Here is a 25,053-nt window from a genome sequence, read left to right as displayed (position 1 = left end):
TCTAAATTGCTCCCTTACGGGGGGGGGGGGGTTAAAATTGCTCGCATTCTTCTTCACACTCAGTTTGGGACAATTCAAATAAAACATTTTCTATTTGTAATCACTAGCTTGTTTTTTCCAAACCTAACCTAAATTAGTAACAACTGACTTTAATTTTTTTGTCAGTACAAAACTAATACATATTAATTGTAGAATATTTAGACAAGACATAAGAGCAAAAAGAAGAAAGTTTAAAAAGCTATACTCCAACTCACAGAGATAATCACTGTTAGCATTCTGGCATATAGCTTTCTAGTCTTTTTCTCTATACATATATAAGCAAAGAAATTGTGATGATTAACTTTATGTGTCAACTTGACTAGACTATGATTCTCAGTGGTTTGGCAGACGCTATGCAATCACCTTCTATTTTGTGATATGATATGAGTAGCCAAGCAGTTGAAAGGGGAGTTTCCTTTTGGGTATGGACTGCCTCCAGTATATAAGTGGATGTTTTGGCAAAGCTCTCTCTTTCTGGACCTTGCACACTTCTTGTCACCTAACCTCTGGTCCTTGGGACATTCACCTGCAGAAGTCTTCAGCCTGCCGCCTCACGTGCAAATTTTGGATTCGCCAACCCCCAGCAACCCTGTGAACCAGCAGAGGCCTCTGGCCTGCTGACCCACAAATTTTTGAGTTCATTATCCACTGCAACCACATGAACCAGCAGAGGTCTTCAGCCTGTTACCTGATGCACAGATTTGGAACTTGCCAAATGGCACAATTGCATGAGCCATTTCCTCACAATTGTGTGAGCCATTTCCTTGAAGTAAATTTCCCTCTCTCTATATATTTATATATGCTTCACTGGTTTTGCCCCTCCATAGAACCCAGACTAAGACAGAAATATTCCCATTTTACATAAAACTACATATCAGAGGTGAAGCCAAGATGGCAGGATAGACGGACGCTTCAGGCAAGCCCTCTTTACAACAAAGACCCAAAAAAACAAGTGAAACGAGTATATTTGTGACAAGCTGGGAGCCCTGAGCATCAAAGGCAAGCTTAGACAATGAACTGAGGGGCAAGGGAAGGAAGAGACCATTCAGAAGCAGAGAGGAGTTGCTGGACTTGAATCGTGGGGGGCCCTCAGGCACCATTCCCAGAGCAGCAGTGGCAACGGGCTGGTCCTAGTGTTTGGCCACAGTTTCCTCAGGGAGAAGCAGCCAGCCACACAGCCCACTCACACCTCCGGAACCTGAGGAGAAGGGTGCTCTCAGCAAAAGCTAAGTACTTGTGTATATTTTACAGCGCCCCCACCCACCCCCAAGCCAGCTTCAGTGGCTGAATCCCTAGGCCTGAGATAGACCCTGGTGAGCACCTGGAGCCATCCTCCCGGCCTTGGGGAAGGAAAAAATTTGCAACTGGGGGAAAAAGATAATTTGCTAGCTCCATTAACCAGGGGAGCCCAGGACAGAAGTGGCTCCTATCCAGGCATAAAGTGTCCATGGACGTTGAGCACCTTTCCCTTCTGCATGGACCTGTGTGGGCTTATTTCAGGAGAATAGGCCCTTGTTGGCAAACTCCAACTATTTCACCTGTGCAGTGGAGAGGTGGGTGTTTGACATTTGAGGTTGCTTTGCCTATTAAACAAGGTCCTCACCTACTCACATCAGGGACCTAAGGACTGGTAGCTCCACTCAGGTCACCCAGCCACCTGCAACAGTGGTCCAAAGATAACTGGTACCTCCCAGTCCTTACAACCAAAAACTGTGGGTGCCCATGGTCCCTCTGCTGAACCCACCCACCAACACGCTCTAGGAAACAGAGACGCGTTTTCTTCAGAGACACTCAGGGATTGGTTCTCAGCCCCCTGCCTTGTTCAGAGTGTGACCCTCTGCTGCAATCAGATACTGGTATATACACCAATCACTCCTGCCCCTCTAAAACTGTAGGACAGAGCCTGTACCACACACTTGATGATCAGCTACCTGGAAACCTAAGCTGCATTCATACAAGAAAACTGAATGGACTCCTAGACTAATATACCTGATAACAGCTCTAGCCAGCTGGGGACAGGACACCACAGCTCCAAAGGCGAAATAAGCTCGCTCACTCAAGCAACCCATAGGGGTATACCAAAACAAAACAAAGCAAGCAGCTACGACACAGTAAGCAAGCATAAACTAATACAATAACTTATAGATGGCTCAGAGAAAACAGTCAATATCAAGTCACATAAAGAAACAGACCATGATCACCTCAACAGGCTCTCAAAACAAAGAATCCAGGGATCTTCTAGATGAAAGTGCATTCTTGGAATTACCAGAGGCAGAATACAGAAGATTAATATACAGAACCCTTCAAGACATCAGGAAGAAAATGAGTCAATACACAGAACAAGCCAAGGAACACAGAGATAAAGCAACTGAAGAAATTAGATTATTCAGGAACATAATGAAAAGTTTAATAAGCTGAAAAAATCCATAGACAGAGAGCAATCAGAAATTCAGAAGATTAACAATAAAATTACAGAAGTAGACAACTCAATAGAAAGTCAGAGGAGGAGAATTGAGTAAGTAGAAGCTAGAATTTCTGAACTCGAAGATAAATCACTTGGCACTAATATATTTGAAGAAAAATCAGATAAAAGAATTAAAAAAAAATGAAGAAACCTTAGGAATCATGTGGGACTCTATCAAGAGAAATAACCTACGAGAGACTGAGTACCAGAACAGGGAGGGATAACAGAAAATACAGAGAAAATTGTTGAAGATTTGTTGGCAGAAAACTTCCCTGATATTGTGAAAGATGAGACGATATCTATCCAAGATGCTCATCGAACTCCACATAAGGTAGATGTTAAAAGAAAGTCACCAAGACATATTATAATCAAACTTGCCAAAACCAAAGATAAAAGAGAGAATTATAAGAGCAGCGAGGGATAAACGAAAAGTCAGCTACAAAAAAGAGCCAATAAGAATAAGCTCAGACCACTCGGCAGAAACCATGCAGGCAAGAAGGCTATGGGATGACATATTTAAAAAATTAAAGGAAAAAAACTGCCTGCCAAGAATCATATATCCAGCAAAACTGTCTCTTAAATATGAAGATGAAATTAAGACATTTCCAGATAAACACAAGTTAAGGGAATTCGTAAAAACCAGACCCAAACTACAAGAAATATTAAAGGGAGATCTTTGGTTAGAAAATCAATAATATCAGGTATCAACCCAAGTCTAGAACACTAGGCAGAGTAACCAGAACTCAACCCAGACAGGGAAATCCAAAAACACAAAGCAAGAAAAAAAAAAAAAGCTCAAAACAGGGTAACAGCGATGTTATTATGTAAAAGAAGACGACATTAAAATAACAAAAAGGGACTAAGAAATGTAATCATACGCATTCCATAGGGAGAGGAAGATACGGTGATACAAAGAAATAAAAGTTTTAAATTCAGAAAAATAGGAGTAAATAATAAGGTAACCACAAAGGAGATAAACTATCCTACAGAGAGAAAAAGAAGGAGTGGGGGTGGGGGGGAGAAAAAACAAACAAAAAAAAATCCAACACCACCCAGTCACCGCCGCGCCCGCTCATCCCCGGTTCCGCGGCCGTGGGGCCCGAGGGTCCGAGGCCGGCGGGAGGCGTGGGCCCCATCTTTTTTACTCATCAAAATAAAATACAACGGAAAAATACAGACTCAGCAGAAAAAAAATCAACAACAACAAATATGAGGAAAGGACAATGTATAAAGAAAATCTACTCAGCACATAAAATCAAGTGGGAAAAAGAAACTGTCAACAACACACACACAAAAAAGACATCAAAATGATAGCACTAAGTTCATACCTATCCATAATTACCCTGAATGTAAATGGACTAAATGCACCAATAAAAAGGCAGAAAGTGCAGAATGGATTCAAAAACAAGATCCGTCTATATGCTGCCTACAAGAGACACACCTTAGACTTAGAGACACAAACAAACTAAAACTCAAAGGATGGAAAAAAATATATCAAGCAAACAACAATCAAAAAAGAGCAGGAGTGGCAATATTAATTTCTGACAAAATAGACTTTAAAGTTAAATCCAACAGAAAGGATAAGGAAGGACATTATATATTAATTAAAGGGACAATACACCAAGAAGATATAACCATATTAAATATTTATGCACCCAATGACAGGGCTGCAAGATACATAAAACAAACTCTATCAGCATTGGAAAGTGAGATAGACAGCTCCACAATAATAGTAGGAGACTTCAACACACCACTTTCGGTGAAGGACAGGACATCCAGAAAGAAGCTCAATAAAGACACGGAAGATCTAAATGCCACAATCAACGAACTTGACCTCGTAGACATATACAGAACATTCCACCCAACAGCAACCAAGTATACTTTCTTTTCCAGTGCACATGGAACATTCTCTAAAATAGACCACATATTAGGTCATAAAGCAAGCCTTAGCAGAATCCAAAACATTGAAATATTACAAAGCATCTTCTCTGACCATAAGGCCATAAAAGTGGAAATCAATAATAGGAAAAGCAGGGAAAAGAAATCAAACACTTGGAAACTGAACATTACCCTGCTCAAAAAAGACTGGATTATAAAAGACATTAAGGACGGAATAAAGAAATTCAGAGAATCCAATGAGAATGAAAACACTTCCTATCAGAACCTTTGGGACACAGCACAAGCGGTGCTCAGAGGCCAATTTATATCAGTAAATGCATACATCCAAAAAGAAGAAAGGGCCAAAATCAAAGAACTATCCCTACAACTTGAACAAATAGAAAGAGAGCAACAAAAGAAACCCACAGGCACCAGAAGAAAACAAATAATAAAAATCAGAGCTGAACTAAATGAAATACAAAACAGAAAAACAACTGAAAGAGTTAACAAGCCCAAAAGCTGGTTTTTTGAAAAAAATCAACAAAATTGATAAACCACTGGCCAAACTGACAAAAGAAAAACAGGAGAGGAAGCAAATAACCCGAATAAGAAATGAGATGGGCGATATTACAACAGACCCAACTGAAATTAAAAGAATCATATCAGATTATTATGAAAAACTATACTTAAACAAATTTGAAAACCTAGAAGAATGAATTCCTAGAAACACACAACCTACCTAAACTAACACAAACAGAGGTAGAACAACTAAATAGACCCATAACAAAAGAAGAGATTGAAAAGGTAACCAAAAAACTCCCAAGAAAAAAAAAGCCCTGGTCTGGATGGCTTCACTGCAGAGTTCTACCAAACTTTCAGAGAAGAGTTAACACCACTACTACTAAAGGTATTTCAGAGCATAGAAAAGGATGGAATACTCCCAAACTCATTCTATGAAGCCACCATATCCCTGATACCAAAACCGGGTAAAGATAATTATAGACCTATATCCCTCATGAATGTAGATGCAAAAATCCTCAACAAAATTCTAGCCAATAGAATTCAAAAGCATATCAAAAAAATAATTCACCATGACCAAGTGGGATTCATACCAGGTATGTAGGGATGGTTCAACATTAGAAAAACAATTAATGTAATCCACCACATAAATAAAACAAAAGACAAGAATCACATGATTTTATCAATTGATGCAGAAAAGGCATTTGACAAAGTTCAACACGCATTCATGATAAAAACTCTCAGCAAAATAGGAATAGAAGGAAAATCTCTCAGCATAATAAAGAGCATTTATACAAAGCCAACAGCCATCATCACCCTAAATGGAGAGAGCCTGAAAACATTCCCATTGAGATCGGGAACCAGACAAGGATGTCCTTTATCACCACTCTTATTCAACATTGTGCTGGAAGTCCTAGCCAGAGCAATTAGGCTAGATAAAGAAATAAAGGGCATCCAGATTGGCAAGGAAGAAGTCAAAGTATCTCTATTTGCAGATGATGTGATCTTATACACAGAAAACCCTAAGGAATCCTCCAGAAAACTACTGAAACTAATAGGAGAGTTCAGCAGAGTATCGGGATACAAGATAAACATACAAAAATCAGTTGGATTCCTCTACATCAACAAAAACAACATAGAAGAGGAAATCACCAAGTCAATGTCATTTACAGTAGCCCCCAAGAAGATTAAATACTTAGGAATAAATCTTAGCAGAGATGTAAAAGACTTATACAAAGAAAACTACAGTACGCTTCGGCAAGAAACCAAAAGAGACTTACATAAGTGGAAGAACATACCTTGCTCATGGATGGGAAGACTTAACATAATAAAAATGTGTATTCTACCGAAAGCGATCTATACATTTAATGCCATTCCAATCCAAATCCCAAAGACATTCTTTAATAAAATGGAGAAAGAAATCACCAACTTCATATGGAAGGGAAAGTGGCCCCGGGTAAATAAGGCATTACTGAAAAAGAAGAACAAAGTGGGAGGCCTTACTTTACCTGATTTTAGAACCTATTATACCACCACAGTAGTCAAAACAGCCTGTACTGGTACAACAACAGATACATGGACCAATGGAACAGAATTGAGAATCCAGACATAAATCCATCTACATATGAGCAGTTGATATTTGACAAAGGCCCCAAAACAGTTAAATGGGGAAAAGACAGTCTTTTTGACAAATGGTGCTGGCATAGCTCGATATCCACCTGCAAAAAAATGAAACAAGACCCATACCTCACTCCATGCACAAAAACTAACTCAAAAATGGATCAAAGAGCTAAATATAAAATCTAAAACGATAAAGATCATGGAATAAAAAATAGGGACAACATTAGGAGCCCTAATACATGGCATAAACAGTATAGAAAACATTATAAAGAACATAGAAGAAAAACTAGAGAACTGGGAGCTCCTAAAAATCAAACACCTATGCTCATCCAAAGACTTCACCAAAAGAGTAAAAAGACTACCTACAGACTGGGAAAAAGTTTTTAGCTATGACATTTCTGATCAGTGCCTGATCTCTAAAATCTATATGATACTGCAAAAACTCAACTGCAAAAGGACAAATAACCCAATTAAAAAATGGGCAAAAGATATGAATAGACACTTCACTAAAGAAGACATTCAGGTAGCTAACAGATATATGAGGAACTGTTCACGATCATTAGCCATTAGAGAAATGCAGATCGAAAGTACAATGAGATTTCATCTCACTCCAAAATGGCTGGCATTAATCCAAAAAACACAAAATAAATGTTGGAGAGGCTGTGGAGAGATTGGAACACTTCTACACTGCTGGTGGGAATGTAAACTGGTACAACTACTTTGGAAATCGATTTGGCGCTTCCTTAAAAAGCTAGAAATAGAACTACCATAGGATCCAGCAATCCCACTCCTTGGAATATATCCTAGAGAAATAAGAGCCTTTACACAAGCAGATATATGCACACCCATGTTTATTGCAGCACTGTTTACAATAGCAAAAAGATGGAAGCACCCAAGATGCCCATCATCGGAATAATGGATAAATAAATTATGGTATATTCACACAATGGAATACTACGCATCGATAAAGAACAGTGAGGAATCTGTGAAACATTTCATAACATGGAGGAACCTGGAAGGCATTATGCTGAGTGAAATTAGTCAGTTGCAAAAGGACAAATATTGTATAAGACCACTATTATAAGAACTTGAGAAATAGTTTAAACTGAGAAGAAAACATTCTTTTGTGGTTATGGGAGGTGGGAGGGAGGGAGGGTGGGAGAGGGGCATCCACTAATTAGATGGTAGATAAGAACTACTTTAGGTGAAGGGAAAGATAGCACACAATACAAGGGTGGTCAGCACAACTGGACTAAACCAAAAGCAAAGAAGTTTCCTGAATAAACTGAATGCTTCGAAGGCCAGTGTAGCAGGGGCAGGGGTCTGGGGACCATGGTTTCAGGGGACATCTAAGCCAATTGGCATAATAAAATCTATTAAGAAAACATTCTGCATCCCATTTTGAAGAGTGGCATCTGGGGTCTTAAACGCTAGCAAGCAGCCATCTAAGATGCATCAATTGGTCTCAACCCACCTGGATCAAAGGAGAATGAAGAACACCAAGGACACAAGGTAATTACGAGCCCAAGAGACAAAAAGGGCCACATGAACCAGAGACTACATCATCCTGAGACCAGAAGAACTAGATAGTGCCAGGCTACAACCGATGACTGCCCTGACAGGGAACACAACAGAAAACCCCTGAAGGAGCAGGAGAGCAGTGGGATGCAGACCACAAATTCTCATAAAAAGGCCAGACTTAATGGTCTGACTGAGACTGGAAGGACCCGGTGGGTCATGGCCCTGCAACTTTTTGCTGGCCCAGGACAGGAACCATTCCCGAAGCCAACTCCTCAGACATGGATTGGACTGGACAATGGGTTGGAGAGGGATGGTGATGAGGAGTAAGTTTCTTGGATCAGGTGGACACTTGAGACTATGTTGGCATCTCCTGCCCGGAGGGGAGATGAGAGGGTGGAGGGGGTTAGAAGCTGGCAAAATTGACACGAAAAGAGAGAGTGGAGGGAGAGAGCAGGCTGTCTCATTAGGGGGAGTAATTGGGAGTGTGTAGCAAGGTATATATGGGTTTTTGTGTGAGAGACTGACTTGATTTGTAAACTTTCACTTAAAGCACGATAAAAATTCTTAAAAAAAAAAAGCCTGTGAGTGGCAATCTTGGATACTCCATTGATCTCAACCCTTCGGGAGCAAGGAAGAATGAAGAAAACTAAAGATACAAGAGACAGATTAGTCCAAGGGACTAATGGACCACATCTACCATGGCCTCCACCACACTGAGTCCAGTAAAACTAGATGGTTCCTGGCTACCACCACTGACTGCTCTGACAAGGATCAAAATAGTGGGTCCTGGACAGAACTGGAGAAAAATGTGGAACAAAATTCCAACTCAAAAAGAAAGACCAGACTTGCTGGCCTGACAGAGACTGGAGGAATCCTGAGAGTATGACCCCTGGATAATACCCTTTCAGCTCTATAATGAAGTCACTCCTGAGGTTCACCCTTCAGCCAAAGATTGAACAGGCCCATAAAACAAAATGAGACTAAAGGAGCACACCAGTCCAGGGACAGGGACTAGGAGGCAGGAGGGAACAGGAAAGCTGGTAAAAGGGGAACCCACGGTTGAGAAGGGAGAGTGTTGACATGTCGGGGGTTGTTAACCAGTGTCATAGAACAATATGTGTACTGACTGTTTTAAAAAAAAAAGAAACTACATATTGAACATACAATAATCTGATTTAGGTAGAAATGTATTATTTTGCTTTTTGTGTATGTTTTTTTTTAAATAGACTTTCTTTTTTAGAGCAGTATTAAGTTCCCCCCCACAAAAAAAACCTGTGTAGAAAGTACAGTAAATAAAAAAATTTTTTGCAGAGTTCGTATTTATTCCCTACCACTACACATTGTTTTTTATTAACATCTTGCATTCCTGTAATATATTTGTTATAATTTATGAACCAATATTGACAACATTATTAACTAAAGTCTATAGTTCACATTAGGCTTCACTCTGTGTGTGTGCGGTCCTAAGAGTTTTGACAAATGCTTAATGTCATGTGCCCACCATTACAACATCATACAGAATAGCTTCACTGCCCTAAAAATGCCCTGTGCCCTATTCATTCCTCTCCTCTCTTCTTAAACCCCTGGAAACCACTGATCTTTTTACTGTCTGTATAATTTTGCTTTTTCCAGAAAGTCATATAGTTGGTATCATAACAGTATGTAGCTTTTCCGGACTGGCTACTTTCATTTAGCAGTACTGCATTGTGTACTATATAAAAATCCTTAGAGGCCTTCTCCATGAAAACATGATACAATTCTTAAAAATATTAAAGAAACTGAAAACAGTGGCAACAATGATCTTTTTTTTTTAACTCAGTGTTTTCCTCATGTAGACATGAACTTTCAAGAAAATCTCTTTGTCCTTCATGCAGAACTGAGCATGTGCCTGAGTGTCTACGTGTCATCTTTCAATGTTTCAAGTAGACAGGCTGTAGTAGTCATACAAAAGCCCGGTTTACGTCTGTTCCAACTATTGAGGCAGTAAATTGAGACCCATATCAGGTGCAGAACATTACTTTAGGTCCTTTTAAGCATTCCCAGAAATGCATCTGATTGTTAGTTTTTTAATTCTGCTCATACTTTTGAAATTGTCTGCTTCTATCTAGCATGTTTTTTTTTTTAATCTAGCATGGGCTTTGTAAAGTCTAACTGTAGATTTATATATAATTTTTTGCATATGACTCATTGCCCTCCAAATTCAGAGATTATTTGACCCACATTTTCAGGAATATAGGTAGCACAGAAATAATCCAAATTTGAACTAGTTCTCCATGGAGTGAATATCATTCGAATAAGGCAAACAGACTCTTGATTATAGCAACAGGAGATTTAAAATCATCCCTAGACCTCATTTTAGCCATTACATTAAACATTTTTTCCAGATAAAGTATTTTACAATTAGCTAAATTAATTAATGAATTTCACTTCCTCCCTCTGCTCATCCTCCCGTAACTGTGATAATAACCAATAGAACTAGAGCCTTTTATTTTTTAAAGATGTGTGAAATGCTCAACTCTGTGAAAAAGTATAGACCAAAATGCTAGAAAAACACTCAAATTATTTATTCTAGTGTATTGGACCTGTGCTTTTATATGTAACCCCATGGCCATTAATTCATAAGCATTTCAATGTAAGATAAAATTGTGGTTATTTATTTTATTGTCTTTTTTAAAACACTATTAGCTACATGAGGGCAGAAACCCTTTCTAATTTGATCTCGATTGTAGTCTGAGACAATCATACTGCCTGGTATATAACAGGCACTCAATAAATATTGAAAAATGAATGAATTCTGTGAAGTTGTCAGAATCTAGGAGGGTAGAAGGTGAATAATTTAAGGATCTTGGTAACTAGACCCTAAATAATAAAAAGTTGTCTAACCACACGCTACTTTCTTGGTTTTCTATCTCAAGAATATATGCCAAAGAATGTGGATGACTCAAAGCAAATTTATTTCTATTACTAGAAAAACAACTTACCTGCAACAGTAGGGTAACAACGGCATCTTTATATATAAATGGCTATTCATCATTTTCACAATTATTTTAGATCCTCTTTAATAAATGCTAGTGTGTACTGGAGTCTCTGGGTGGTGCAAAGGTTAATGTGCTTGGCTGCTAACCTAAAGGTTGGAGGTTCTAATTCACCCTGAGGTGCCTTGGAAGAAAAACCTGGTGATCTACTTCTGAAAAAATCAGCCATCAAAAGCCCTATGGAGCACAGTTCTACTCTAACACACATGGGTTGTCATGAGTTGCCATGAGTTAGTCGACAAGACAGCAACTTTTTTTTTAATGTTGGTTAGTATTACTCCCCTGTAATTTTTCTACAAAGAAAAAGATTATATCAATATATACTGCTTTATTAAATAGCTTACTTTTGACCTCTTCTGATTTTGGTGGTCCAATATTCCCAGGACCCATGGCTCCAATAGTGGATGAACAATTTGACTGGAGTAGAAGAAAAAAAAGTCCAACATTCTGTAATTACTACTTGTATAACATAAATGACTAGTAATAATTTACATTTTTTAATAATTTAAATTTAATAAGCTTTCCATCTAAAATATTCATGTAGAGTTTTCTGGTTCAATTACTCATCATTACTATACAAAAGACAGATGCCAAGTGTTATTTTGAATGTGTTTTCCTTGTCCTTTCAAAAAGTGTTCTGTTCAATAGACCATAGGGTCACTATGTGTCGGAATCGACTAGACGGCAGTGGGTTTGGTTTTTGGTTTTTTTAGGGTAGATTTGATCTTCCATCAGGCTAGATCCACCAGTTCCACCTCAGTGAATTATGTATCCTCGAGGATAAAGGAAGGAGCCCAGGCAGTGCAGTGGTTAAGCACTCGGCTGCTAACCAAAAGGTTGGCAGTTCAAACCCACCAGCCGCTCTGTGGGAGAAAGATGTGGCAATCCGTTCCCAGAAAGATTACAGCCCTGGAAACCCTATGGGGCAGTTCTACTCTGTCCTATAGGGTCACCATGAGTCGGAATAGACTCGATGGCAATGGGGTAATGAAGGACAGGGATAAGAATATGAGCCACTTTCATCTCTATGAAGGTTAGAATTGTTAGTATAAGATCATTGATATCCATGGGATATTAGTAGTGTCTGGTCTTAGTTAGGTAGAGGTTAGATGTATGGGAAAATTTTATAGAAATAAAACTTAACCACTAAATGAAGTCTAAGTATTTAGACTCCAAATGACCCATTCAAATGCCCCAATAACTGCTTTTACTTCTGTCCACTGTGGGTATGAAATAGGTCCCCATCCCACCATCTCTTGACACTGAATTAGTAGATTTGAACAGTAACCCCAACTTCAGTCTTCATACAATGCAAATTTATTTTGCCATCTTCTGCCCAAGCATGAACATCCCACAGGACTGCCTCTGACTCACAGTATAAGAACAGTCTTTGTCTTTTCAACTAAGTACAACACGTGTTACACCATCAGTATAGCAGAAAACCACCTCATTTGATGTTTCAAGAAAATTTTAATTTTTTACTAGTTTTTCTTGTGATGTCAGACTCTGCAGCTCCAATTCATTCCACTGCTGGCAGTCAAAAAATTCTTTCCTCCTTGGATCCCGGCAAACTAGTGCCTCTAGCTTTCCCTTTCTCAGGCCCCTACCCTCAAGTCCCAAGGCTTCAAATGTACAAAAGTTATAATGCCCTATTTGGACAAAGGGAATAGTGTCTGTCCTTGAAAGCTGGTGGAAAAGCTCACCTGGGTCTTTATTATGCTAAACTATTCCAACAGCTATAAATCAGAAATTAATCTATAACATCTCAACAGTGTCTGAGACAGTAACTATTCTTTTCCAAAAAGGTGCTTCAAAAGTGCTATGTCTGCAGCTAAGGCATTTTTATGTGAAAATCCCAAGGCAGTATTCTGGACATTTTTTTTTTAAATCACCAAGGTCATATAAACTTGTAGTACTTTTCTTAAATTACCAATCACCAGAATGCCAATAATCAATCAGGGTAAAGCATTTTCTTGGAACATGAGGACCTCCTATTTTGTCAAGTGCCTCATGTCACAGAGAATTAAAAATAGTAGAAATAAGATCTTGAACATTCCTGAAAAAAATTGGTATGTTCTCCATGAACAATGATGATTGGATCCATATATCAGAACAGAGGGGAATTCCAATGTATTAACTTAACAAAAATAAATGATTAAAAATGAAAATTTCACGTGAAAAGATAGAACAAGACAATAAAAACCATCTGGCAATTATTTTCTATAAGAATATCATTTGAGCCTTTACCATGAATTCATATCCAATTATCTGAGCAATTTATTATCGCAATTCCTGCCACTTTACAACATGGAAGAGAGAACATCTTTGTTACAATGTCTGCGAAGAGTGGTGAACCTTATTTCCCAGAGGCCTTAAGATCCTCTCATAAGTTTAAAAAACAACAGGCATGCTCTTTTCCAACTCATGGTGGGGATAGTGTAAATGAACCGATGTGTATGCAGCACTTCTCTTGCTGTTTTCAGAGACTGTATTCTCAAAAACACATTACTCTTGTAATCATTCCACAGCTCCTGAGATTAATACATGTTGAAAAATGAAAAGCAGTTTCTCTCCTGGAAAATTTAATAGTTCATTAGAAACATTAATTATTCTCCCACTGTTCTGATACTCTAATTCTATACCCTCTAATGATAACTGTACTGCAGTATCTGAATGACCAATTTTCTCAAAATTGCTTATAACCCAGATATACAGAATCATACATTATTATAGTAATTTTCCTCTATAAATTGTACAACACACTAAAATGATCCTAGTCTTTCTGTTCTCGTAAGCACTCATCTTTTCCTCTAGAAACATCACTAGATGCAAATAAACCTCTCCACACACAAATGCCTAAGGGAACAGGCTTTGCAACAGGTTAAATCCTTTCTCTGAATCTGTTCCAGTTACAAGTTGCCACTTCCCTTTCTTCAAGATCACTGCTTCTCAAATACTTAATTTAATTACTTTTTCTATATCACATAGCCCTATCATTCCCAGGATGTGACCTCCAGAAATGATTGTTTTGTTATTTCAGCTAAGGTAGCAAAAAATGAGTTTGTGTTCCTAACTTCGTTGTTACATTGCTTCTAATTTTTTCTCTTGTGTCCTATTTGTTGTATATGCCGTTATTATCCTCCTGATTTATATTTGCTCAGCCTCTCCTAAGACTTTTTCCTGACTAAAATTTCTTGGTTCCTGATCCTAATTCCAAGCTCAGCTCCCGTCTTTTATAAATTTTATTTCCATTTCATGTCTTATTTGACTCTGCTGTTTCCATCAAAGCTCTTTCTGGAAGGAGGAAGCCCAATCCAGTGTTCATTCCAAGCCACTAAACTTGCTATGTTTTCATATTATACCTGGTTTTCCACATTATGGCAAAAAAAAAATTTGGGGAGAAGAGTAAATTGATATGTATGGTCATGAAGATTGTTTATTCATGGTAAACTGCTCATAACAATGAAAAACATCATTAAAATTATACTAAGCAAATGGATCTATTGCAGTAGGATAATGAAATTTCTGCCCCAAATTTTGTTTGCCTTCACATAGGTAATAAGATAGCCAAAAAAAAAAAAAAAAACCACCAAACCCACAGCCATCGAGTTGAGTCAATTCTAACTTATAGCGAACCTATAGGACAGAGTAGAACTGCCCCATAGAGTTTCCAAGGAGCATCTGGTGGATTCAAACTGCTGACTTCTTGGTTAGCAGCTGTGGCACTTTACTACGCCACCAGGGTTTCCAAGATAGCCAAAGTTCACTGATATTTAAGGAGTAGGAGAGCGGAGAGCAGGGGTTACATGAAAGTGTTTGTCATTCTGGGAATACTGGCAGTGACCTTGGAGTGGCCAAAAATCAGGTCAGGGAACTCTCCTAGCAAAAATGAAACCCATTTTGCTGCTTCAAGTCCACTTGGGGTTACCTGTTCCGATCCCAAATGCTGCTTAACTAATTAGACTCCACAGCTGTAGCTGAGTATGTATGCAGAAACCAATTTTACTAGGCTGAAGCTAGTTTGTCCCATTATTTGTCTCAAAATATTTCTTTTGTTTTCATGGGTAGACAAAAAGCATTAAGGGGACTGGCACTTGGGGTCCAATCAGTATTATATAATTGAAAATATTTGTTTTATAGAAATACCATCTAGGCTTAAATAGTCCTAGCTACCATTCTTGCTTTGGTTGTCAAGCATTCTTTGGCCATAAATATAAATGACAAACATTTTGAAATGTGGCTATTGCTACCATAGTTACAGAACTATTTTCCTATTCAGCGTTCAGGTGGTTTAGAAAAAATGCAATTATGTTAGCTAGAAATGTACTAGAGGTTATACTCTCATGCATAATCAGCCTTGAAACCTCCTGCGTATATATTGAATGACATAGCCCTGCTCTCACTGCAAGGTTGGAACAAGTTGTTCAAACACAGTTTTATAACTTAATGTGAATAGAACTAATTTATCTTTAAGTATATGACCACCTGCTCAAATTCCAAATCAGCCTCGTCTTCAGGGTACAGTAGTTTAGAGAGGGCTTGCAGAGCAGGAGCTGAAGTAACAGTGTCAATTTCCATATGTTCGGATTCCACATTTTCAGTTTCCATATTTTCAGTTTCTGTATTTTCAGATTCCATATTCTGAGGAAGAAGGTAATCAGAAAGAGGTATTTTACTTTTCTGTTTTATTTAAGACATCAAGAATTTTTAAGTGTCACATCTCCTGACCTTCCCTGGGTCATTTCATTGTCTCTTCTTTGAAAATCCTTGTAAACTCCTTCAGATGCATGTATTTTGCTGACTCATATATCTGGGGCAGCAAGTAAACTGAAGCATTCATCCTGTTTTCTTAAATGTTCATATTTAATCTAACAAGCATTTATTGAGCACCTACTACACTGGTTTTCAGGTTTTAGTGTATTTAAGAATCACCTGGGAAGTCGGTTAAACATGTGGACTCTTGAGCCCTATCTCTAGAGACAGTACATGTCAGTGTCATATAGATTGGACATCATTATTTGGGAACCTACTTTTTCACGTTACCTTTTTTTTTTTTTTTATCTGTTTCATGTATGCTGTCTGAACAAAACAAAACAAAACCCACTACCATCAAGTCCAACTCATATGACCCTATAGCAACCCTATAAGACGGAGTAGAACCATCCCACAGGGTTTCCAAGGAGCAGCTAATGGATTTGAACTGCTGACCTTTTGGTTAGCAACCTGACCTCTTAACCACTGTGCCACCAGGGCCCCGTATGTATTCTAGGCTGTATATTTTATTTAGTGAACGGAAGAGGATGTCTTTTGGGGTCTATCCTCCAATAAGCTTTACTCGTTTCAATTTTGCCTCAGGTATGCCTGTACCTTCTGCTTTATTTCAATACTTAGAACTCTAATGGGTTGGTTCATTGGCTTTTCTGAAAGTTCATACAAAATAAAATAATTGTTTTCCTGAGTATAACAGGAATACTATGTATCTCTATCGTGAAAATTTTAGGAACTAATACATTAAAAGCATAAATAAGAAAATCACAACTACCTATAACTCTACCATCCAGATATCAGTGTTGTAAATAATCTCTACAAAAAGAAAAAAAAAATCTCTACAGTTAAGTTTGGAGTAGAAATTCAAGATCTCTAAAAATCTTGGAGGTGTTAGACTTTAATGAATTGTCTGAATAAGACTGTAGAATTAGGCCTATTAGTGATTTGGGCATAATTATAGTAGGAAACTTTTCTAGCCTTCTGCTGATATTTTTTAAACATTATTTTATAAAATTTACTCACAGGAATACATTTCTTATTATTAAATGAACCACTAAAAACTTTTCAGTTGTGCCTAGAGCAGTAAATTTGTATGGTACAGTTACATGTCAAAATCTATCTGCATGCATTACAAATCTTCTGTTTTATAGTGTTTTTCTATTATTTTGACTATTTTTCTTGAAATAGTAAACTGATCTTAATGCCTATTAAAGATGTTGAGGGTACTAAATACAAATTAAATTGTCCTGTACATCTGTCATCAAGGCAGTATATCACAGTGGTTAAGAGTAAGGCCTTTGGAGTCACATTACCTGGATTTGTAACCATCCTTTACTTCCTAGCGCTGTGACTTCAGACATATTATTTAAATTCTCTGTACCTCATTTTCCTTATCTTCAAAATGGGGATAATAATAGTGGCTATTTTTTATCTCATAGGATTGTTACAAGCGTAAAGAGCTTAATACATGTAAAAACGTTTGGAACGCTGCCTGGCACACAGTAAGCACTCAACATATGTCAGCTATTATTAGTCCTTTAAAAGTTTGATTTTTCTGGGCATGAATATCACTTCTAATAATGATGTAGAATAAGCTAATGTTAAAACTCATTACACTGGAAACTCATTAAATTGGAAAAGGTGAAGTAAAAGGTGATAAAACAATCTTCTCTCACAGTATGGTCTAGTAGCCTGCTATGGAAATGAATAATTGACACATATTAAACAAAGAGGCGCCTGTTTATATTTTCAAATTCCTAGTTGATAATGTGTTCATTAAATATTTACTCAACAGTAAAAGCAAAGATTTTATTGAAACATTTTCTGCCTTTGACAGTGAAAGGGAAAAACGCATCCAGATATCAAATGCAATAATATAATTAGTATTTTCACTTGAGATTGTAAAAGCAACAAGACTTTTAAAAAACAAATATAGGAGAAATTGTTTTATTATTTCAGTACTACCTACCTTACAAAATTGTTGTGATGGTTACATTATGCAATGCGGTTGAAAGAGTTTGTTAAAATGTGAAAAGCTATATAAAAAAAAATTATTATCCCATAGTGCCAGTACCCACAGATACTTGATCATAAGGCTTCAATGACTGGCTGGTGAGAGTGGAATAAACTGGGACCTATATTTTTTTTTTTTATAAAGCTAAACCATAAGAAGGATGTTCAGAAGCCCCAGATATAATGTCTGAGGTAGCAATAAGAATTTCTATTAATGGGGTCTCATCTTTTTGGCAAGGACATGGCAGCAAGGCTTTTCTGGACGTGAGCAGTGTTTCAGGGCAGAAAGGTTGAATAGTCCTGATCACAGAGATGCCTATTCAGGGTCCATGGATGGGGGCATAGGAAGCAGGGTCCAGTTCTTGGGGATTGTTGGAGAGTTAGCAAATAGATGGAGGTTCAGAATAGGGTAGGGCTCAAAGTCTCAGCTGGAAAAGAGAGACCAAACCAGGCACCACATCAGAAGCTTACTCATGTGACCTTGGCGCCCACAGTTGGAGGTTATAAAGGAAGGTTATGGTTCAGTGAGTCACTGGATATTGGATTTAGGGAAAGCATATTAATTCTAAATTCTACCCACCAGTTTTCATTTTACTTGGGTCAGCAATCAAGACCCATGGAAGCAGCAGTCAAGAAATCAAATGACGTATTATATTGGGCAAAATCTACTGCAAAATACCTCTTTAAAGTGTTAAAAAGCAAAGATGGTACTTTGAGGACTAAGCTGTGCCTCACATGCACGTGAAAGCTGGACAATGAACAAGGAAGACCAGAGAAGAGTCGATGCCTTTGAATGATGGTGTCCGTGAAGAATATTGAATGCACCATGGACTGCCAGAAGAATGAATAAATCTGTCTTGGAAGAAGTACAGCCAGGATGCTCCTTAGAAGTGAGGATGGTGAGACTTGGTCTCATGTACTTTGGAATTGTTATCGGGAGGGATCAGTCCCTGGAGAAGGACATCATGTTTGGTAAAGTACAGGGTCAGTGAAAAAAAGGAAGACCTTCAGTGAGATGGACTGACAAACGGCAGCTGCAACAATGGACTCAAACATAGCAATAATTGTGAGGATGGCGCAGGACCGGATAGTGTTTTGTTCTGTTCTGCACAGGCTCGCTATGAGTCAGAAGTGACTCAACAGCACCTACAACAACCCATTAACTGGGAAGGAACTCTTGCCTGTTTCTCATTAGGTGAGAGCCAGAGCAGTGCAGACAGTGGGAAGCTATGCCTGTAGGCTGAATGTCTTTAATAAATGAAGTTGCCACATAGTAGTTGATGAATACTGAATGAAGCATGATTAAATTCATATGAATGTTGTACTTCAAACTAGTCACCTTGGAAGGTTATACACTGATTTAAATTATGCTATCATTGCTCAAAATATTTTGGAAGTTTTCTTTTGAATTGCCTTCATACGTATCACCAAGAAAATCAGTATCACTGATATTACTCAGGTTGATTACGCATCAGATTTTGTCTCCAAGCGATTTCTAAATACATCTAGATATCACAGCTATTTTCAAAATATGAAGATTTGCAACTTTGAGGATATTCAAAAGAATGTGCCACAGGCCTCAAGAAATTCTAAAAGAATTGTTCCAAAAGTAATTTGAGCAATAGTAAGATCATGAGAATAGACAGCCTCTCAAAGTGACTACTTTGAAGGGGATGCCACTCCTTACGATGTATATGTTTGAGTACGTTTGCTAAACAAATCATTCACAATAATTTATAGTAAAACTTTATGATGTGAAGCATATTAGAATTAGACTTGTAAATTCCAAATTATTCTGATATAAAAGGGCACAGATTCATACTATAGCTAAATAGGAGTGAAAATGTGAGGTAATAAAATTAGCATTTTAGCAAAAATACTTTTTATTGTATCAAATGTAATAATAATCTGTAAACATAAAATAAGTCATAACTAGTCTGCTGATATATTTTGAGAAATAAAAGAATCTGTAATATTTTATGAATAATTAAATAGCTCGAAGTATCAAAAGAGAAAAGCATATAAATTTTTGGAAAAAAATATCCTAAATTCAATGGAAATGAAGATTCTACTAGTTTTTTTAAGGAGTCTAACAAATTAAGAATAATTCATTAAAGTTTACTAAAAGCATTTTTTAAAGTTCATTAGATACAAACAGATCGTATTTGAAAAACAAATTAAAGCAAGGTATCTTTTTATGAACTATGCAGTTTAGTTTGTAGGGCAATATTTTATTTTTAAATTTTATATACATTAAGTACATCTTAAGTCTGACAATCAAAGCCCTTAAGGATACAGCATCAACCTAATTTTCTGCCCTTCCTCCTAATATTCTCCTATATGTATTCAGCATTCTGTTAAAAAACAAACTGCTTCCTAAGCATACCCCATACTTTCCTGTCTTTGTGCCTTGGAATGCTTTTTTTCCTTTTGCCTAGAGTACTCAGATAGTATAGTGTAATGATTTAAAAGAAAAAAAAGGATGATCTTGGAGTCACACTGTCTAGATTTGAATCTGGCACCACCACTTATTAGCGTGTGACATTGGCCAAGTCATTTAATATATCTGTGCCTCAGTTTCCTCAGCTGTAAAATGAAAAATAAAAACAGCACTTCCCAGCACTGGTTTGTTGGTCCAAGCCCCAGACGGAAACATAGGCCAAGAATAAACTTAAAAAAAATTCAAATAAGAGTTTAATTAAAAATAAAATATATTGCTAAGTATTTTATTTGAGATATGGTTATTTAGAAAATAAATTTTCTAGGCCCTTTGTTTTTCCTTCTCTCACTCTTCTTTGCTAGGTTAATGCCAATGGCAGCATTTTCCAGACAGTCTTTGATTTTCTCACATCAGCCTGAGTCCTTGGGACCTTCATAGATAGAGGTGAGCTTAAGCCCATTACTGAAACACTGGAAACCAGTTAGGGACTAAAAATATTCAACCAGGACAGCTCCAGGCCCATGGCACTGAAGTAATACCAGTAAACGTGGAATCAAGTCAGACTCTGGTTTTGTGAGGACTGGGATCATGTTTTCTATTTTATTTGCCTCCATCCACAGTGTCAATAATGATGGCTATTTGATTTTGACTTATTGGAGGAAAGCCTAGTTTAAATTAGTGAAAACTCTGAATTATAGACTATTTTAAAAGAAATGATGCTTATTGAAATCAGGGTAATAAAGAATTGATAAGTAGTATCCTTTGGGAACTTAAATAGGTAAAAACATATTCCTAGGTAAAGTACTGTTTATAACTGAATAATTTCAAAGTATTCAAAATCCATTTATTCTCTTAAATATAGCATTTCTTCTGCATCTTTATTTACAATTTACTTAGCAATTCCTGCATTAAAATTCTTCTGAAAACACAGAAGTAAACATCATCTCTGCCTACGTCTGAGTTAAATTATAATACATTGGCTAATTGGTTTTTTACATTTTTAGACAATACTCATCAATGATTGCCTGCCCATTATAATTCAATTTGACTGTGCTTTACAACACCAAGAATGGTTTCCTTTTTTAGGTCTCTAATTTTCACTGCCATCAAATGTACCAAGTCATGAGTAACTATGGGGGCTGAGAGTTTTTGTTACAAATTTAAAATATATTTAATTCAAGATGGTTTTTGAAAATATCTGAAATCTTGCATAAACCTAAATTCAGGTCAAGAAATGAACCACTTTTGATTTATTTCCTCTGTCCATTATTATTTATCTTAACCAACTTATTCATAAGGGGGTCTCTACCATCCCACTCTCTTTTGAAAACTGAGTTTTTTACATGGAGAGGCAAATCCATAGTTTCCAGAGAAATCATCCTGAGTTATCAAGTGCTGGAGCCTGGTGGTGCAATGGTTAAGGGCTAGGCTGCTAACGAAAAGGTCGGCAGTTTGAATCCACCAACCGCTCCTTCGAAACCCTATGGGGCAGCTCTACTCTGTCCTACAGGGTCGCTGTGACCGCAACGGGTTTGGTTGTGTGTGTATGTGTGTGTGTGTATCATTTTAGGCAAAGTGAATACATTTGTTAACAATTTTTCTCCCTCCCTGTTTCTCTGCTTCAGCCTCACATTCCACCACTATCTTAAAAAGGAGCTGAGGCAGCAAATTTTCTTTCAGTACTTTGAAATTTTCTCCCCAAGTCTGTAAGAGATAGCTTCTGTTCTGAATCCTTATCACAACAGGAAACTTTTTAGAAAAAATGCCCCCCGCCCTTACCTCTCCGGTCAAACTCTGTTCTCTCCCCACAGATTTCCTTTTGACACAGTTCCTCACATATAATACTTACTCTCAGTCGCAAGTCTTCGTAGGTAGCTCCACACTACCACTAAGCAAGGGTCTGACTGCAACCCCCTCCTTAACCAATCCGATCAACGTCTGTTGGGAACCCTCAACGTCTCAGCGTTCACACACTCTCACACAGGACATTGTTCACGTAGCAAGTGTTACGGGCCAATTTTTTCATTTTGGACGAGGTTATGGCCCCTGAAAAATATATCCCAACCAAGGCATGCTGGTTCAGGAGAAAACATGCCTGTACATGTAAAACAGAAGGTACAGCGGCTGCTCAAACTTAGAGCACCCAGATCTACCTGTAAGGCAACACGGTCTTCACTGTCCAATTCGCGATTTTGGATGGGAGTGGAGAACCAACAAGTGTGTGTGAGCCGAGAAAAGAGGCGTCAATAGGACTTCAGATGCTCATTTCGGCCCTCTGACTCGGTCAACACCCATGCCCTGTATGGTAAAACAGGCCCATCTCTCACTCATATTCTGGTAGACGGAGTTTTGTTAAAACAGCTTCTAGTGTCTAGGACGGGGGTGGTGGGGGTGGTGGGTAGGGAACAGTCTCTTCAACCTGCAACCTGTGACTTTGGGGGCGGTATCTCTCAGAGTCGTAAGTATTCAGAGTTCTCCCTAGTTTCTTTGATAGCCACGGCATCTGAGGACCCCGTCTTTCCCCCTCCTGAGGTTTGGGTTTCCTCACCTTGATCAGTTTTCCGGTCCCTTGCTAGGCTCAGGAAAATGGATTGCGGAGAGCTCTGCGTCTCTGTTGCCTTGGCAACAACTTTGTTTCCCCCTACCCCCACCTCCGGGTTCCCGCTTGACTTTCCTGACCAATCAAAGGAAAGTCCCCTTGGAAGCCAGACCAGAATCAACCAATCCGAGCGTGTCCCAGTCCAGGTCAATGGCCGCCCTTTCTAGTTAACTAGGCCGACCCCATTTAAGCCTCGGTCTGGGTTCGCGCGGCCACAGTGGGAACTTGCCCGTTGACGAGGCTGATTCTTTCCTGCTCGCGTCGGCCCCTGCGGGTCTCCGAGGCCTACCGGTTTACTTTGGGGCGGGAGAGCGAGCGGCGGCGGCTGTCACTGAGGTAAGTTTGTAGGGCTTGCGTTTGGCCCGGCTGTCTGCGGGCTTTGCCCTCCACTACGCTCTTCCCGCGTGTGAGCTCCAGATTTGGGCCCCGGCCGGGCGGCGCAGAAAATTCGGGTCAGTGACCCAGGGTTAGGGCAGCTGTTTTACTACCCCTCGACGTGCACCCCCTTCCTCTCGAAAGAGGCACTTGTTGGGGCTCCATCCCGGCTCAGCGTGAGGTGAGGGTGGATCGGGCTTATTATTCGCTGCTGCGGGCAAGCTTCTCGGGCTAGAGCCCCAGGGCGCGCGCCCATCGGCCGCCAATACGAGCACGGGCTGGAGCTCCACTTCCACTCCGGGGAAAATTGCAGGGCCGGGTACCCTGCTTTTCCCGCCTTGGAGTAGAGAAACACCGGCGCACCGTCCTCTTGGCACCGCTTGGGAATCAGGGTGTCTTCACCTCACAGGACAAGCTCTGCTGGTGCAGTGGTGAAGCGCTGGGCGGTTTGAACCCACCATCTGCTCCGCGGGAGAAATATGTGGTAGTCTGCTTCCGTAAAGATTTACAACATTGAAAACTCTCTGGGGCAGTTCTAATCTGTCCGATAGGGTCGCTATGAGTTGGAATTGACTGGACAGCAGTGGGTTGGGTTTTTGTTTTTGTTCTTGTTACCCTTCGCGGAGAGGTAGAGTTGTGACCCTAGTTACTCATAACTCTGTGGTTTGGTTTTAAACAAAAGGAGAGTGGGGGAAGAGATGGTGTAATAAAGATTTTGGGTAGTCGGGACTGATGAGCCGTGGTTGATAATGGGGCCCCACATACAGTAGTTGGGTGTTGTAATGAAGGAGTGATAGGATGAATCCCTGCTGAAAATTGGCATTTCTAACAAGTTTCCAGGCGAGCTAATGATCCTGGTTAGGGACCAATTCTGAGAACTGCTGGTAGAGCAGTGGTTCTCAAAATTTATTATGCATAAGAATCACTGGGGGATCTTGTTAAAATGTCGATTCTGAGTCAGTATATCTGGGATGGAAAGGCAAATTCTCAGCAGGCATTCAGACCTGAACAAACCAGTTCCAAGCCCTTGTTTTAATGGATGGTTACTCTCAGTTATCCAGGGATTGGAGTTCAGTTAAGAATTAACTACTTATCTTCTTTCTGCTATCATGTTTTTCTTTCTCTTTTTAGCTTTGACCCCCGTCTGGCAAAGGCAATAGTGGAGCTTGGTATGTTGTCCATTCTACCTGTTTTTATTCACGGTTAAACAAAACGGGAGTAGAATATTTAAGTTATTGGTTAAAATAGTGTCATGGTTTTTTTTTGGCCAAATTAAACAAATTACCTATACCATAATGCCCTTTATTACTATAGATTATTAGAGATTAAGTTTCTTGCATTTGTTATTTTTCTAGATACTTTTGGAGGTTTTTTTTTTTTTTTTTTTTTTGCCTTATTGTGCATTGTTCTAAGTCTATAAGGCCTAGCAAGTGTTTTTCAGACGTTTTGGGTGTGATTCACTGTAAATTTACTCAGTACACAGAGTAAATGACAAAGAATACCCACTGTATGCTGTGAGCTCAGATAGTTACTATTATGTTTTTAAAAATGAAAATCACAACCCGCTAGTGAATTGTCATTCTCAGTCTGAAAAACACTGACCTTAGACCTTTGGTTTTCAAACGTGAATGTGCTTAGGAATCACATGGGGAGTTTATTAAAAATGCAGATTTCCCCAGCTTATTCCAGGAATTGATTACTGTGTGTCTGTGGTGGGACTCAGGAAGGTGTACAGTGTAGCATATATGAAGTGCTTGGTACAGTCCTAGATATACAGGTGGTT

The 25,053-nt window shown here is 38.7% G+C and overlaps 2 protein-coding genes across 2 annotated transcripts in view; one reads left to right on the top strand and one right to left on the bottom strand.

Annotated features, from left to right (window-relative positions):
- Positions 1 to 15,714, bottom strand: part of DNAAF6 (dynein axonemal assembly factor 6) — a 42,713-nt gene extending 26,999 nt beyond the window's left edge. Inside the window, exons 1-2 of the mRNA XM_003414813.3 lie at positions 15,562 to 15,714; positions 11,421 to 11,493 (exon numbers count right to left, since the gene is read on the bottom strand). Of these exons, the coding sequence (XP_003414861.1) occupies positions 11,421 to 11,493; positions 15,562 to 15,714 (226 nt within the window). The remainder of the gene's footprint in view (positions 1 to 11,420; positions 11,494 to 15,561) is intronic.
- A 6,621-nt stretch (positions 15,715 to 22,335) lies between these two features.
- NUP62CL (nucleoporin 62 C-terminal like) overlaps positions 22,336 to 25,053 on the top strand; it is a 108,536-nt gene continuing 105,818 nt past the window's right edge. The window contains exons 1-3 of the mRNA XM_010594735.3: positions 22,336 to 22,411; positions 23,087 to 23,231; positions 24,402 to 24,439. Coding sequence (XP_010593037.1) covers positions 22,336 to 22,411; positions 23,087 to 23,231; positions 24,402 to 24,439 — 259 coding nt within the window. The remainder of the gene's footprint in view (positions 22,412 to 23,086; positions 23,232 to 24,401; positions 24,440 to 25,053) is intronic.

The sequence above is a fragment of the Loxodonta africana genome, chromosome X (genome assembly GCF_030014295.1).
Source record: "Loxodonta africana isolate mLoxAfr1 chromosome X, mLoxAfr1.hap2, whole genome shotgun sequence".
NCBI lineage: Eukaryota > Metazoa > Chordata > Mammalia > Proboscidea > Elephantidae > Loxodonta > Loxodonta africana.
This window is presented reverse-complemented; position numbering and strand designations above follow the sequence as displayed.